The 16,087-nt window shown below is 43.9% G+C and overlaps 2 protein-coding genes across 4 annotated transcripts in view; one reads left to right on the top strand and one right to left on the bottom strand.

The window, feature by feature from the left end:
* Positions 1–9,786, top strand: part of znf710b (zinc finger protein 710b) — a 31,313-nt gene extending 21,527 nt beyond the window's left edge. For all 3 annotated transcript variants that reach the window (XM_070555080.1, XM_070555081.1, XM_070555079.1), the window contains exons 2-5: positions 243–1,814; positions 3,866–4,057; positions 4,175–4,346; positions 8,401–9,786. In XM_070555080.1, coding sequence (XP_070411181.1) covers positions 285–1,814; positions 3,866–4,057; positions 4,175–4,346; positions 8,401–8,582 — 2,076 coding nt within the window. In that variant the 5' untranslated portion in view covers positions 243–284 and the 3' untranslated portion in view covers positions 8,583–9,786. The remainder of the gene's footprint in view (positions 1–242; positions 1,815–3,865; positions 4,058–4,174; positions 4,347–8,400) is intronic.
* A 1,437-nt stretch (positions 9,787–11,223) lies between these two features.
* LOC139071835 (isocitrate dehydrogenase [NADP], mitochondrial-like) lies at positions 11,224–16,006 on the bottom strand. Its single transcript, XM_070555087.1, has 11 exons — positions 15,554–16,006; positions 14,943–15,034; positions 14,650–14,815; positions 13,608–13,768; positions 13,373–13,516; positions 12,605–12,741; positions 12,371–12,522; positions 12,024–12,136; positions 11,834–11,931; positions 11,670–11,762; positions 11,224–11,585 (listed from the first exon to the last, which is right to left on the bottom strand). The coding sequence occupies exons 1-11, from the start codon at positions 15,660–15,662 to the stop codon at positions 11,504–11,506; spliced, it is 1,347 nt and encodes a 448-aa protein (XP_070411188.1). The 5' UTR covers positions 15,663–16,006; the 3' UTR covers positions 11,224–11,503.
* Positions 16,007–16,087: the final 81 nt, after the last annotated feature.

Genomic DNA, 16,087 nt, shown 5'->3' with positions numbered 1-16,087 from the left:
GGTTTTTCTTCATGAGGGATGCCACTCTCGGTTAATAGAAACATTCATTGATATAGTTCTATCTTAAAACATCCCCAGCAACTAGTTTTTTCCCCCAATCTTTCTGCAACCAGACTAAACAACAAAGGATCTAATGCTGCCTTTGTTGTGTAAAACTTGTCAAAATTATGAAAATGAGCTGCCGTTTGCTGTTGAAGCTGTTGTCTTGACTTTCTGCACATGTATGCTTCTTTCTGTTCCAGGAGGAGGCGAGCCGGCGCCTGGGTAAATGTGAGCCCAAGGTAATGGCCAGACTGGTGGACATAAGCACACAGACAGATCCCGTCGTTGTGCTGTCCTTGGCCCAGGCCGCCGTGCTAGGTCTCATCTCCCAGAATGAGGTGTTTGGAGCAACCATTGCACCTAACGGCTTCTACACTGGCGAACCCAAAGAGTCCCCTGCACCCCCAGTAGACGGAGTTGATTACGAGTACGCAGACCAGCTGATTGGAGCTAACGGAGATTACCTCGGAGACAACTTGGGAGAAGACAGCCAGATGCAGCCCAGCTGCAGTCAGAGGAGGTGGCAGCAGGGGCCGTCCCAACATGTGGACGCGAAAATGGTCGTCCCTGATCGCCACGGCCTCCCGGGCCCCGACGTGTCCTCATCTCATGTGAAAGGGGAGGGGGTGACCCCTGTCATGTCCTCCTGTGTCCACATGCTGAACAATATGGCTCCCAGAGGCGGTTTGGTTCAGGTTGATCCAGCCAGTCTGAGAGTTCCCAACAAAAACTGTGCAGAGTGTGAGCGTGAAGCAAGCAGCCAGCAGCCACCCAACACACACTGTCACCCTCCTCTGGCCCAGGTGGCCAACAGAGGAGCAGAGCAGGTTCACAGAGGACTTCAGGGCCAGCGCTCTATGGGGGGCCACGGTCGCACTGGTAGGGAGGATGAAGAGGATGTGGGACACCAGGAGAATGCTATGATGAAGCCCACACAGCAGGATGAGGCTATCAGCAGCTACTTCCAGACCAGTGAAGTCGGCAGCTATGACTCATCAGAAATGGGGATGGGTGGCGAGTACGAAGACGGCAGCCAGAGCATGATGTGGACAGACAGCACTAGCGGAGCACAGCACCAGCAGCCTCCACACCCTCAGGCCCCTCGTCGACACGGCGGTCGAAGAGTAGACCGGCTAGACATCAACATCCAGATCGATGAGTCCTACTGCGTGGACGTAGGAGATGGTCTGAAGCGCTGGAAGTGCCGCATGTGTGATAAATCCTACACTTCCAAATACAACCTGGTCACACACATCCTGGGACACAATGGCATCAAACCTCACGCTTGTCCGCACTGTGGAAAGCTCTTCAAGCAGCCCAGTCACCTCCAAACCCATCTGCTGACCCACCAGGGAACACGGCCTCACAAGTGCACCGTCTGCAAGAAGGGCTTCACCCAGACCAGCCACCTGAAGCGGCACATGCTCCAGCACACCGACGTCAAGCCCTACAGCTGCCGCTTCTGCCGCCGTGGCTTCGCCTATCCAAGCGAGCTACGAGCGCACGAGGTGAAGCACGAGCGCGGCCGCTGCCATGTCTGCTCGCAGTGCGGCATGGAGTTCCCCACCTACGCCCACCTGAAACGGCACCAGACCAGCCACCAAGGCCCCCACACCTTCCAGTGCACGGAGTGCAACAAATCGTTTGCGTATCGTAGCCAGCTTCAGAACCACCTCCTGAAGCACCAGAGCCCGAGGCCTTACACCTGTTCCCAGTGTGGCCTGGAGTTTGTGCAGCTCCACCACCTGCGCCAGCACTCGCTAACTCATAAGGTACCGTAGCCGGACACGCCCACTCAGACATCCTGACAGCTCCGTTTACAGACACTCTGATCACTATACTAATAATGGTAATAACACATGGTGGTTCCCAATAGCTTAGAGATAGATGAACTAATGGATGAAGCTGATCTCAGGTTTCAGTTGAGGCTTTTGCTGGAATTTTAGGAAATTTCTTCCATGTTTTCTTTGGATTTTCTTCCTCTTCTTTTTTTTAAGAACATATTTGAAATCAATCAAGATTGTTTTCCTCTAAAATAACTTGGAGAATTATCTTGTTGTTGCAAAAATAAACGAGTCTACAAATTATATTTTCATATGTTACTAGAGAAGGATTACAGGGATAAAAGGACATTTTGCTACTGGAAGATGTTTCACCTCCGATCCAAAAGGCTATTGGAGTTCACAAAAGTCCGCATTTCCTTTTTATGTTTTACTGTTCGGATCGCCGTGTCCTGGATGGGTGAGAATCTAGCTTAGATGGCATTTTTTCTTATTTTTGAACAATTTATAGATTTGTGTTCAGTGGTTGAACAATTCTCTTGAAAATAATCAAATATGAAAACACAGAAAGTGAAATTAAGCGTGAGCTCATCGGGAATTCAAACCGGAGTCGTTGATGTTTCTGCAAGTAAAATAAACTAAGTTTTACTCGTCTGACATCCCATCATTCCAACTCTCCGCCTCTGCACGTCTTTACGGCTGCGTTTGAAAGATGTAGTTTGCAATTTTAGGAGAAAATCAGTTGAAGAGCAAAGAGAACGAGAATCAGACTAGATATGTCTCTGGACTGTTTCGTCTTTTACAGATTTCACTTTGATCGTCATCGTGTTCTTTTTATCATGAGTCTGATTGAAACGTCTATAATGATCAGTTCCTCTGCATGTAATAAACATGTTTACAGAAGTAAATCATCTTTGTCTTTTCTTGTATTTTCTTCGGTTTTATCTCTAGAGAGATAACATTCAGATAAGCCTTGATTAAATGTTATTTCTATAGGAGAGTAATCATAAGTGCACACTTAGGAGTCTGTTTTTCTTTTGCTTGTTGTTTACTGCGCCCCCTGGTGGACCTGTTTGCTGGAGTGACGGTGGGCTGATGGACAGTCTGCTAGATCTATCTGCTCCTACAAACACGTGTCTGTCACACAGCTAACGGCTATTACCGTAAAGATTCATTCATTCATTTAACGTTTTGTTTATTTGTGCACCAAGCTGGCTCTGGATATTTAAACTCGGGATCGTTTTGGTTTTGCATGGGCACGTTAGTTTCCCACCTGTGAGGAATTATCTTGTCTCACCTTGTGGGACGCAACAAAAAAGCCACGGGGGGTGATCAGTAACACGGAGGACTGCTGCTTAAACAGGAAACGCCACTAAATCACGTTTTTTATTCTTGTTTAAAATGTGTTTATAGGATATAAATAAGTAAGAAATGCAGTGAATTAGTTGTTTTACTGCCACAGCTGTCCAGATACCTCTGCTGGGACGAAACTAATGATTTTTACTTTCTCCGTCCTGCATCACGCCCACCTGCATGCATCTAACTGATAATGACGCACACAATAATTAAAGATCGTGATTCAGTTTAAGAAGAAATTGTTGAGCATTATCACAAACTCCAGTCATTTTCATTAATCTTGTTATGCAACAGTAATTTGTTTTTCTTACTTGTGAGATAGACCGATATGAAGCACTGTGGCAGGTCATGGAGGTCATGGGGGCGTGGCTTCAGGTGTTTAGAGATGAAAGGCGGAGGGAATTTTGGACCTGTTTTGACTATAAATATTCCTTTTGATTATAAGCTCAAAAATCAGTCCAACACTGGAGAGGAGTGGGAAACATGGAAAGCAAATGGTCTCTTTATTAATAATCCCCGTTTACCTCCAGCAGATCCTAATGCTGGCCCCGTCAACAAGCGAACTTAAGGCCTCACCTGTGTTTCACTCTTTCAAGATTAAGCAATCTGTTTTCTACGGATGCCTTCAATAGATTGGCAGCAGTCGTTGCTACCTCCTGCATCCTTGACCTGTGTTCCCTTTGCAGGGGATGAAAGGTCACAAGTGTGAAGTGTGTTCCAGAGAGTTCACCCTGTCTGCCAACCTCAAGAGGCACATGCTCATCCACAACAGCGTCCGACCCTTTCAGTGTCACGTCTGCTTCAAGAGCTTCATCCAGAAGCAGACTCTAAAGACCCACATGATCGTCCACCTGCCCGTGAAGCCGTTTAAGTGCAAGGTGGGTGTTTCGGCCCTCGTGTGGCAGCAGAGACGTCCAGCAGGTGAAGAAAACACCGCTAGTGCATCAAAGTGACACAACCGTTAATGTCAGTGTCTTTGTGTCTTTGTGGATCAGGTGTGTGGGAAGTCTTTCAACAGAATGTACAACCTGCTGGGCCACATGCACCTTCATGCTGGCAATAAACCCTTTAAGTGTCCTTACTGCACAAGTAAGTTCAACCTGAAGGGAAACCTCAGCAGGCACATGAAGGTTAAACATGGGATGGACGTCTCCCCAGAAGGACAAGGTCAGGACGGATTTTATTCCTCTCAGATGTATTCGTTAGTCACCAAAAAGTTTGCAGATTCTGTCTCTGAGCGATACTCGACCTTGGGTTAATATTACGGGACAAATAAGAGATGGTTTCATTGTCTTTCAAGTGTGTTTCTGTGTCGAACGTCTAAGTTATAGAATTACGGAAAGTTTCCTGCACGGCTTCAGTTTGGAGACGTGTTGTTTGCCTTACCCCGGGTTTCCACGGGAGCCGTCAGCAGCACGTTACTGCAGCAGCACGTCTAGCTGCTGCTTGGCCCTTCCCACGAGACGCGACGCAGCAGAGGAGCAGCTGTCACCGACAGGGCACGAAGTCACACGAGTGACTTCGTCAGTAAACACAACAACAAGCAGGAGAAAACTACAACATGGCTCCAAAATGTGTTTTTATATTCTGTCTGTTTTATAATCGCCAATACGGACCTGAAAAACAAAGGAGACCGCTAGCTAGGTGATAACTTCTCACGGGGCCGCACAGTTAGTAACTTTTTTTAAAGTAAAGCGACCGGAAGGCAGTATGTTCTTTATTCTGAAAATCTCGGGAGCTTCTCTCCATTTCCGCGTCCGATTTCCTGTCTTTCCTTCCCCAAAAATGTCGAACTTGACCCGTTTCAGAGGCGTCGCGCGTAGGAAATAGAACCGGCGCGTAAAGGCCGCGACATGCTGCTCCTGAGACGCGGCCGACTCGCGCTGCTGACGGCTCCAGTGGAAAAGGTTCTGTTGACCACAGCCGTTCCTATCAGCAGCTATGACGTGCTGCTGACGGCTGCTGTGGAAAGCCGGGGTTAGACAAACCCTTTTACTCTGAATTTGAGCTAACGGTGTCTGAGGGCAGCCAAGATCAAAGTGTGATGCCGCCTACCTAAAAATAATGTTACAACATTAAGATTATTCTTGTTCTGGTCTTTCATTAAGCTATCTGCAGAGGTAAGACAGGATCTGGATAAAGAATGGGGCCCTCTGCGCATCATCCACTCACAAATAGGTGCTGCACAGTCGATGGACACAGAGTTAAAAATGGGGAGGCTGGAGCACTCAAGTGGGCCAAGGTTTATTAGGTGTGAGTAAAAAAAAAAAAGAGATTAACGTTTCGACACTGGACATGTCTTCATCTGACAAAAACGCGTCCAGTGTCGAAACGTTGGCTCATCTGAGTGCTCCGGTCTTCAGAATTTTTAAAGACAGGATCTATTTGTTACCATTAAAGATCTCACACAAGGATTGCTGGTGGAGGTCCTCGTACACAGAGAAACCTAGGCTGGCCTGCTAGACTCGTCCTCTGTTTAATTCTGGTTACTCACAGGCAGAGAGGCACTTGAGGGGCGGGACTAGGCAGCTCAAAAGTAACCAATCAGAAAAAAGGCGGAAATGCCGACTGTACCGTGCGACCCTGTAGTTTTTTAGCTGTAGTAAAAAACAAAAAGGCGCCCGGCAACAGCGCAAACATCGTTTTTTTTTTTTTTTTTTTTTTTTTTTTTTGAAGAAATGCTTTTAGCACTTCTACCTGTTGTGGTTTTAAAAACATTCAAGTAATTTAGAACAGAGGAAAGAGCCGCAGCAAACTCCGCCGCTGTCTTCGGCCGTGTTCGAGTTGAGCAGCGCCTCGCCTGGAAGACAGACGAGCAGGCGGAAGCAGCAGGGGGAGTGGGTGAAAGCCGGCGTTTGAAGTTGGACACAATTTCCTGCATGTGTAGCTCGCGGGTGACGATGGATGAAGATATCGCGTTAGCGTTCACACTTGTTTAATTTTCAATTTTAATTCTGGTGCCTGTTAGCAGCTGAAACACATCCTCACGTGCTTGTGGATATCATATATTGTATATGAAGACATGACTGTAATAATAAGTAAAGGTTATCAGCTGTAGCTTCAGTGTGCTCATAGGAAACGTGACAATAGAACACAAAACACATTTCTCTTTATGGCCTATATAGTTGTCATCATCAACGTTACATGATCTACAGAATACATGTGACCAACTAACATTCCATGTTCTACCACCGGATGTTCGGATCAAAATATGAACCAATCAGATCTTAGATCAGGTGAGAGCCAGGCGTTTCCCGTCATCCCCTAGGTTTAGCAGCCGAGGGAGAGCAACTGCAGCGCCTTGCTCCAAAATCTGCGGCCGCCTTGATCTCACGAGGTTATCGTTGCCTACGTATGCGTGACGTCAGAGCAAGTCGGCATCAAGTCGGACACAAATCTAACCGGCATGCGCTGCTCGCCGATCACCGCTGGTCTAATCTGCGCAGAACTGGCTCATCTTGAACACGGCCTTCGTTGTGTATGAGAAACTGAGCGTCGCTGTGTGTGATGTCTGCGACGCTGTAGTTTTTTGGCTGTAGTCAAAAATGGCGTCTGGCGACAGCGCAAACATCTTTCTTTAGAAGAAAGGCCTTTAGCGCCTCTACTTGTTGTTTTAAAGATGTGTTCAAGTCATTTAGAACAGGGGAAAGAGCCGCAGTGAACTTCGCTTCAGTCGCCATGTTTATGACAAACTCGCCAAATATGGCATTCACGCAGTGGCGGCTCTACAAATGTTTTTCTGCAGGTGCAATGAAGGAGCCAGTCTTTTTATTGAGGGTGCTATGAAGGAAGTGGTCATGCGTACCTATTGTTCTCTAAAACACCTTCAACACTAGCAGATACACATGCGTGCACAAAACCTCAACACCACCTGAAACAATCATCAATATACATCATAAACATGTGAACAATCGCTGACTTTTCCATGAAATCATAAACACATACAGCCACGCAGAAAACCATCTATAGTGTTGCAAGGTTAGCTAACGTTAGCGTTAGCATTTCCAGCGGCAAAACCCTCGACTGCTGCGGCGGTTGAGGGTTGACTCTCTTCATCCAGATCCGTAGGTTTCTGTGGGTCTGAGATTGCTTCCAAAGATTCATTCGTTTCTGACTGAACCCGTGGAAATGTGGGCAACAAAAACCGATCCATTATACCACTAGCTCTACCTTTCACTCGTTCACAGGTGGCAAATGAGGTCAAAGGTTAACATCAATTTCCTGTTTTGGTTTAAGTTTTTACTATCTCTATGATAATTTACTGATTATTTTTGTTTTGTATGTTAAATATTATCACATCCACACGTTAAATTAAAATTAAAGTGTAAAAAAAAATCTAATATTTACTTGGGGGTGCAATGACCAATCCAGGGGTAGCTAAAGCGCCCCCCCCTGGCGCCGCCACTGCATACACGTGAATCGTATGAATCTGAAGTTTTTTTTTTGGGGGGGGGGTCTTCTGTCCGGTTCCAGTCCCTTTTTGAGAATCATTCGGGGGGGGGGGGGGGGGGGGGGGGGTTGGGGGTCTTCTTCTAGCATGTCCGTCAGGTGTCGTCTGCACTGTGATGCTCGCCGCTCACAGTTCAGTGGATTTGAGCTTAAAGTTCGTCAAATCTAACAAAATCACACAAAATTATATTATATAATTTATACATCTATAAAATTATTCACTTTTATAGGTTTTTCTCGAGGCTCGTGTTTTCTTAACTTTACTTTAATGTCACCTTTTTCCACACCACTCTTAAGTCTGCAGACATGAAAGTGAGTCTTGGCTAGAAGAAGCTAACCATTAGCATTAGCAACTCCAGAAAAGTACAGGAACGCCAGAGCTTCTGTTTCCCACAGAAAACGACTCATTCACACTAGAGACCACAGCAGTTCATAAGAAAAATACGAGTGAATGAGAACTTCAAACAGAAGCACAATTATTATCTTTACTTGTTGATTGAATCATCCATGTTGGCTAAGGAAATATATGTGGCACCAAAGAAGTTTTACTTCATTTCAGACAGTTTGGACCAGTTATTCCTCACATTTTTGCTGTTTGTTCTAAAAGAAAGTGATTCTAGATCAGGCTAAAATGAAAAACTTGGTCCAAGTTGAGACCAACATCGGTTCAGTTTGTCAAAAATAATTTAACAAAAATGTGATACTTTTTTCAAGATGTAGACATAAAAAGATCATATGTGGTTAAATAATTAATATTGTTTTAATTTTCTAGAAGTTCTTCCAGAAATGGAGAGTCAGAGCGAGTATGAAGGCCAGAACTTCAGCTTTACGTCACCAGACAGTATGGACAACAGTGGCTCCCAAAACCTCACCAAACTCACTACAGCAAACATGGAGGACATGGAGGAGTATTACAACTTTGGGAAGGATACGAGCAGCTACACAACACCGTGAGTGCAGAGAGACCAGAGCTGAAGCTGAACGGTTTTGGGACACTTGGTTGGCCTCCTTGCTAAAGAACAGGAAGTGATGAGAGTCCTTGAGGAGGACGCTTCAGAGGAGACGTCTGAACTTCATTAGAAACACTAAAAGTGTTGCTGTGACCTGAAGCTTGTTTAACAGGAAAATACAAACTCAACAGACTCACAGATGAACAGTCACGTCTGTTTGTTGTATCTAACAGTTACCCAGAGCCATCGGTTACATTTAATGTGATACAAGTCATCGTCATTCACAGCCAGTGTGTATGCTTTTTATTTTTAACTCGACGTGCAAGCTAGAGCGGCGTTCCAGCTCGCTGTCCAACAACAAAGTAGTTCCACGGTCCTCCGTTCACATCATTACGGCCGCTTTCTGCAAAGTCAACCATTTTAAGCTCATTTTTAAAGCATTTGTGCTTTTTGCACAGGCTGTTTTTTTTTCTTCTTCTTTTCTTCTACTAACAGGGCACTTTCTACCAAATTTTCTACTCTCCCATACGCTGGCTGTGACGTCCACATAGCTGCTGGCATGTGAAAGCCTGCTCACTGTACAAATGATTCTGCAACAACGCAGCGTGTTTGTCCTCCGTTTTTATTCCACCTGGCTTAGCTTTACATTAATAATCTATCCCGTGTAGTGAAAATATCGCTCTAGTTTTTGAATTACTGAGTGAACAATTTGAAGCACTTTTAAAAAGAAAAGTAAAACAGAAACTGTTTTTCTGTTAAAGTAGTGTGAGGAAGAAGAGCTGGGGCATAAAAAAAACGACAGAATCTTCAAATCCCCAATAAAGGCAATATTATGAAACTCTTATCCTCATCACACAGCAGATGTGCTCTCCTGTGCAGATCCCCTCAAACAGGATGTGAAGAGCGAGCCGTTCCTTTGGAGAACCAGCAGTTGAACTAAAACTAATATTTGGACGTAAATATCGAGGGGAAACATTTTTAAAGTGTCATTTGAGAGTCCTGCTGAGTGGATGTTAACTCGGACGAACCTCCTGCTCTTCAGACGTTCAGCTCCTCGTGTCCTGCCATGCAGGTCAGCTTTGATATGCACACTAAACCAGAGGAACTAGTTCATCTTTTCTTCTTTTGAGATGGGAAAATTTAAACAGAGACATCAAGGAAATTGACCATGAATAATTTAATAAAGGTTCTCTAGTTTAAACAATGAACATGCCTGTTTTAATCTCACTATGAGGACTGTTGGTGGTTTTTATTATTACGGAGTCCTAAAGATGTTTATGTTTATGTATTTAGCAGACGCTTTTGTCCAAAGCGACTTACAAGTGATAATCGGCATGTTGCCCTTGAGTCTAACAACAACAATAACAACAACAATAACAACAACTTGACATCAATCATGGAGAGGAGGGAACAAGGAGTGGACAGTAGAGAGGGGGACGAGTGCAGGGAGGGTGCAAGTTAAGATGCTCTCTGAAGAGCAGGGTCTTCAGGAGTTTCTTGAAAATTGAAAAGGAAGCCGCTGTTCTGGTAGTGCTTGGAAGGTCATTCCACATTTGTGGAACGATGCATGAGAAGAGTCTGGATTGTCCTGAGTGTGGTGTAGGCACTGCTAGCCGACGATCCTGTGATGACCGGAGCGGCCGGGCCGAGACGTAAGCCTTTGCAAGAGGATTCAGGTAGATGGGAGCCGTACCGTCTCGGACTTTGTATGCTAGTGTTAGCAATTTGAATTTGATGCGTGCTGCTAGCGGTAGCCAGTGGAGCTCAATGAACAGAGGGGTGACGTGTGCTCTTTTTGGCTGATTGAAGACCAGACGCGCCGCTGCGTTCTGGACCATTTGAAGAGGTCTCACAGTACAGCCTGGAAGACCAGTAGAGACCAGTAAAGATGTAGAAGTGAGTCAGAATGTGTTGGTTTTACCATTTAAACCAAGGAGAGGAGAGGGTTAAAGTGAGTCAAAACGTGCACAAAAACCAGAAGGAACCTTCTGAACTGTTTGTGATTGGACTTGAACATTTTTAAAGGATAGGATGCTGCTGCTCTACTTCATGAAGACACTATGGATGCTTTTCATTTCAATAGGAAACGTTTTTCTGGATGACACTGATCTTTTTTTTTTTCTTCACAGAAATGTAGCTGCAGATATCAGGTGGGCAGCAGTTCCAGAAGGTTCTTCTGAGGAAATTAAAGGGCGGGGGGTGTAATCTAAATGCTAATTTCTTGTCATTTTTGATCAAGGCGCTTTGCTAATTTCCTTTGACATTTTATCTGAACAATGGGATACGAGATGCTAATGTTGGGTGTCCAGCAGAATTTTTGAGTCCTAAATGACGTTGGAGGAACCAGAGGAACATTTGGAAGCTGCAGCGTCTTTGGTTCTTCTCAGGGTTCTAAATTAAGACGTGTTGGGAGTTTGAACACAAATCAAAATATAAACACATGGCCCAGAGCAGCACACGACTCTGGCTTTGGTAATTATGACATCTGCTGGTAGAAGACAGTAGCTACCATCTCAGCTGGTTGACTTCAGGGATCTAACGTGAGATCTGGTGAGCGGCACCAGTGTGTGAAATATGACAAATCAGCATCTGGTTATCCTCTTACCTTTAGCTGCTGCATTTTCTCAGCATAAAAACGCAAACAACAACTTTAGGCACTTTAATACCTGGAAATAAACCTTATTTTATGCTCATGACAACACGTTTTGTACATACTGGTCCCAGAAGAGGCTTCAAATTAATATTTTTTGTGCCATTAAGATTGTGTGCATTAGAAAAGTAATTACAGGCACTGAACTGGAAATACAAAATGTCAAAAACCTTGTTTTCATTTAAAAATGTGCATACAAGAGTACAAAAGGTTAAAAACTGGCTTAAAGAAAGAAATTTTACAGCTGATCATTAACAGCATTGTCTTCTGGTTAATCATTTGAGAGCTTTGTCCAGGTTGGTCTTGATGGCTTCCAAGAAGTCAGATGTGTTGACAAAATGTTTGTTCAGCTTGACGCTACAGGATCACAGAACACAGATTAGATTAAATTAAGAACTAATTAGATTAATAAAAGTAACTTGGACGTAAATGAAAACTGACTTGGCCAAACCGTGAATGCATCCCGCCAGGTCTTTGGTCATCACACCACTTTCCACAGTTTCCACACACACTTTTTCTAAGGTCTGACAAAACCTGAAGCAGGATAGCAGCTAAATGAATATGATGTGAAATCGAACCAACGTGTGTTTAAAAGATTCACCTACTTTATTAAGGCACTGTTTCCATCCAGTTTTCCCCTGTGCTCCAGTCCTCTGGTCCATGCAAAGATGCTAGCGATGGGGTTGGTACTGGTTGGTTTACCCTGAAAGTCGGTCATTCAGAATCGTTATGAACTAATCTTCTCAAACTCGCAGCTTTTTCTAGACCAGCTGTGTTTGAGCAGAGGGGTCTTACCATTTGGTGTTCCCGGTAGTGTCTGGTGACGGTCCCATGAGCAGCCTCCGCCTCGATGGTCTTACCGTCAGGACACACCAGAACTGACGTCATGAGACCCAGAGAGCCGAAACCTTCACACAACAAACCCGAAAAATACAGTAGCGTGACTTTAGTATCCAGTTGTTAGCATACCTGCTAAGGTTTGGAAATCAGATGAAGTTATTGACTATTATGGTTGGTGGATGGCTGCGTGTCAAGCTGGCAAAAAGTCTAAACATCACCTGCACCAATATATCACCCATCGTTATTGGTTGGACTGACGAATATCAGCTGGACATACATCATCACCCAACCTTCATACCTACCCTGAGCCAGAATATCGGATTGAACATCACCATCATAATTTTTGCAGGCCCAAACAAATCCACCAGAGGACTTCAGGACCTGGGCCACCATGTCGTCAATGAGTCGGTGCTCATACCAGATCTTCACATTATCAAACTCCGACTTGTATGACCTGAAGGAAAACAACCACACTAACCACAATCCGGTGGAGTAGAAGTTTCTTAGTGCAATGCTGCAAGTTTGGTATTTCTTACTGCTCAAAGATTTCCTGAAAGATGTCTTTAAAACGGCCGTCGTAGGCCTTCAGAATGGTGTTCTTGGTGCTCATGTACAGAGGCCACTTCTTCTGGATGGCGTACTGGAAGCAGCTGTGAGCAAAGCCACTGATGGACTAGGAGAAGATGACACAAACTCAATATCCGGGTTTCAGCCATGAGAATCCAGAGAATGAATACATCAAGATCAATTTTCACCAGACTTGATCATACATCCAGGGTATCTGCAGGTCCTTAAAAAGTCTTAAATTAGCTTTTCCAAATTTAAGGCCTTAAAAATCCTTAAAAATGACAAATAATCCTTAAATAGTTTCCAAAGGTCTTAAATTACCAAAGACCCAATAAACAAGATTCTTTTATTTCTATAAAAATTTTCGTGAATTTCTAGTTAGTGTTCAGCATTTTTTTGTGTACGATGTTGGCGTAAGCGGAACCGTACACATTCGGTTGGTTGTGAAACGGGGCTATTTTTAGATGAGCACATTAGCTGGTTAAGCTAGTGGGAGTTTGCGCCATGGGGAAGTGCAACATTAATGGTAACTGGATGGCTAATCCCACATTCACGACGTGGTTAGCACCGGTTTCAGGCAATAGCTGGAAATTATAGCTTAAATTTAATTTTAAAAATTAGCTTAAATTTGGTCAAAGTGGCCTTAAAAAAGGTCTTAAAAAGTCTTAAATTTGGCTCCCTTAAACCTGCAGATACCCTGTACATCTATGTATCTATTTTTAATGCAGACCCCTCACCTCGTCAGTGTTGTACATTCCCATCCCACAACCCCCGGCAGTGAAGTCGTACACCTCCCACTCTTTCTGCTTGCTTCCATCAGTTGGCGAAAACACAAGCTTAAACTTGCCAGGTCTGTCAACAACAAAGTCTGTGGCTCTGTACTGGAAAACCAGACATTAGTATTAAAGTGGTACTTTTCTCTTTTTTTTTTTTTTACGTTTGCAGTGGTCTCTAGCAGGAACGAGTATATACCTGGTCCCCAAAAGCATGTCTCCCAATTGTTATGGGTTGTGTCCAACCAGGAACAAGACGAGGAATGTTTTTGCAAAGGATTGGCTCGCGGAAAACCGTGCCTCCCAGAATGTTCCTGATGGTTCCATTGGGACTCTTCCACATCTTCTTTAGTTTAAACTCTAAAAGGAGAATAAGCTCAAAGATGTGAATTGGTCAACTGACTGTTTTTTTTATGCCAATACCGATGGGTAGGAGATACGGTGAGCTGATTGCAGATATGTTCTACCAATTTTCATGGTTGATATCTAGACATTTTCCACCTTATTTTCGTGCTAAAATGTCACTAATATCATCAGTTGATGCATAAAATTTCCAACGCTGAATCTGTGTTTGAATTTAACTGTTAAATTGTAACTTGGTGCACAGCTCAGTTAGTTAGACCTCTAAATAAAGTAAATTTAGTGTATTTATTATGCAGATTAGGGCTGGGCGATATGGCCTAAAATCGATATCACGATATATTGAGGATTTCACCTCGATAACAATAAATGGACGATGACAAGTATGCGCAGAAACAAAAGTTGTCCACTAGATGGGGCTGCCACATGTTTACGATTAGTCACATTTTAACACGACTTAAGGTGGTACCGCTTCTTAAAGGGACACACACCTTTTCATTTTTTATTATCAAATTTATTGACATGGGAAAGTGTCCGAAATTTTGATAACAATAAATTTTCGATTTTATTGCCCAGTCCTAATGCAGATGTTATCAGTGAATGTAAAAATACATTTAAATTAAATTCTGTTACAGCGCCAGGCTGCCCGAGAATGTGCCTGTCTTTAAAATCGGCTTTACTAAGGACAAATATCGGCAGATGCAGATGTATAAAAAGCGGTCAATGCCAGCCCGATATATCGGTCTACCGTGTCATTGCACCAAATAAAGAAAAAAAAATTTGACCAGTGAAATGTAAAATTGTGGTCATCATCATGGTTTTAATGGTGGAAATGTATTTTTCAACATACAGCACCTTCTAACACATGGAGTCTGACTCACCTTCAACTCTGTCCTCATCTGGGGTGATTGTTGCACACTTCACAGCCACGTTATACTTCTTAGTTGCCAGAGCAGAGTCGATGGTGACCTGGTCGTTCGTCTGGTCTCGATAGGGCAGACCCAGATCAAAATACTTCAGCTCCACATCCACATTTGGCAAAATGAGCTATGCAAGATGCCCAGTGGTTATTTGCGAAGGAACAACACTCTGAGCAAACTCACACAAGAGATGCAAATATTTGTTTATCACAAAAGACATCCCGTCAGGATTTACGTCGTCCTTTTAAATCTACCTTCTCTTTGATGACCTCCCATATGATGCGAGTCATCTCGTCTCCATCCATCTCCACCACCGGCTGGTCCACTTTGATTCGATTTGTTGTATCTGAAACATGAAGGTTGGAGAAGTGTTGGGAAACTGGGTCAAAGTTTGCCCCTTTTATGGATTTTCTCCTAAATGTTTACGAAAAAGACAGTGGTTCATTTATAATGTACTCTTACTGGTGGTGTTGATTTAATACGTGTTTAATAAGCATCTGGTTCTGGGCTGACAGACACTGTGGCCTTTGGATTAGATGAGAACTCTGATAACATTTATTACCTGTCCAGCCCTTTTTGTACCTGTAACAGGTGAACTCAGCCGCTCAAGTTTGAAAACATGGGAAATATAAACCAAAGCGTTTGTTTCTTTGAGATTTGATAGATTTCAGACTTTTCATTAAAATTTTTGTCAGGTGATAAATCAAACACCATGTTTAGACCGGCTGCTAGCTTGACGCTATGTGTGAATCATCCATGGCCGGATGCCAAACGGCTCCTTGCTCCCGTTTCTCGGCTCCACCAGCGTGGTTCCTCCTCCCGGTCCTGACTGACTGACGCTGATAGAAGTTTCAGATGGACTTACAGCTTCTGAGTTGGTGAACGGCAGCAGGTGAAACCACGGCGGGGTTCGGTGACAGCTGGACGGCTGCGCTCCTCCACAGGGCAGTGACAGTTTTCAGGTAACCCGCCATGTTTATACTCGATTAATCGCGTTGACCGACGTGGTGGCCGGACCAGTAGTCTTGTTCCTTATGAATGAACTGCAGCGGTGGCCGGAAGAGTGAGAACCTGGTGACGCACATGTATGGCAGGCCGTTGTCACACAGAATCAAACCGCATTGTTCGCTTTATAACTTTTATTGATCCTAATCGACGTGACATTCCGACTAGTCGAAATTTAGATATTGAGAACATTTCATTATTACCATGTCATAAACTGCACAATAAGTAAGGAAAGGTGTTTTTGGTTATTTATATATCATGAGGCAATTCATCGTTTACATCCTTTCTGTATATTTTGGGCTCCCTTGTTTTTATTTTTCATTTAAAGTGTTAATCTTTATTTGTAATGTTATCTAGCATGCACATACATTTTTATTGAAAATTCAAATCTATA

The sequence above is a fragment of the Nothobranchius furzeri genome, chromosome 9, assembly GCF_043380555.1.
Source record: "Nothobranchius furzeri strain GRZ-AD chromosome 9, NfurGRZ-RIMD1, whole genome shotgun sequence".
NCBI lineage: Eukaryota > Metazoa > Chordata > Actinopteri > Cyprinodontiformes > Nothobranchiidae > Nothobranchius > Nothobranchius furzeri.
Note: the sequence above shows the minus strand (reverse complement) of the source record. Positions and strands in the feature narration are given on the sequence as shown.

What these genes read in the sequence shown, in the direction of transcription:
- LOC139071835 (XM_070555087.1), bottom strand. Translation starts at nt 15,662, where the DNA reads ATGGCGGGTTACCTGAAAACTGTCACTGCCCTGTGGAGGAGCGCAGCC. An exon ending in ACTACCGGGAACACCAAATG is followed by an intron (nt 11,932 to 12,023) that starts GTAAGACCCCTC and finishes ACCGACTTTCAG; the next exon opens with GGTAAACCAACCAGTACCAA. An exon ending in TGCATTCACGGTTTGGCCAA is followed by an intron (nt 11,586 to 11,669) that starts GTCAGTTTTCAT and finishes GTGATCCTGTAG; the next exon opens with CGTCAAGCTGAACAAACATT.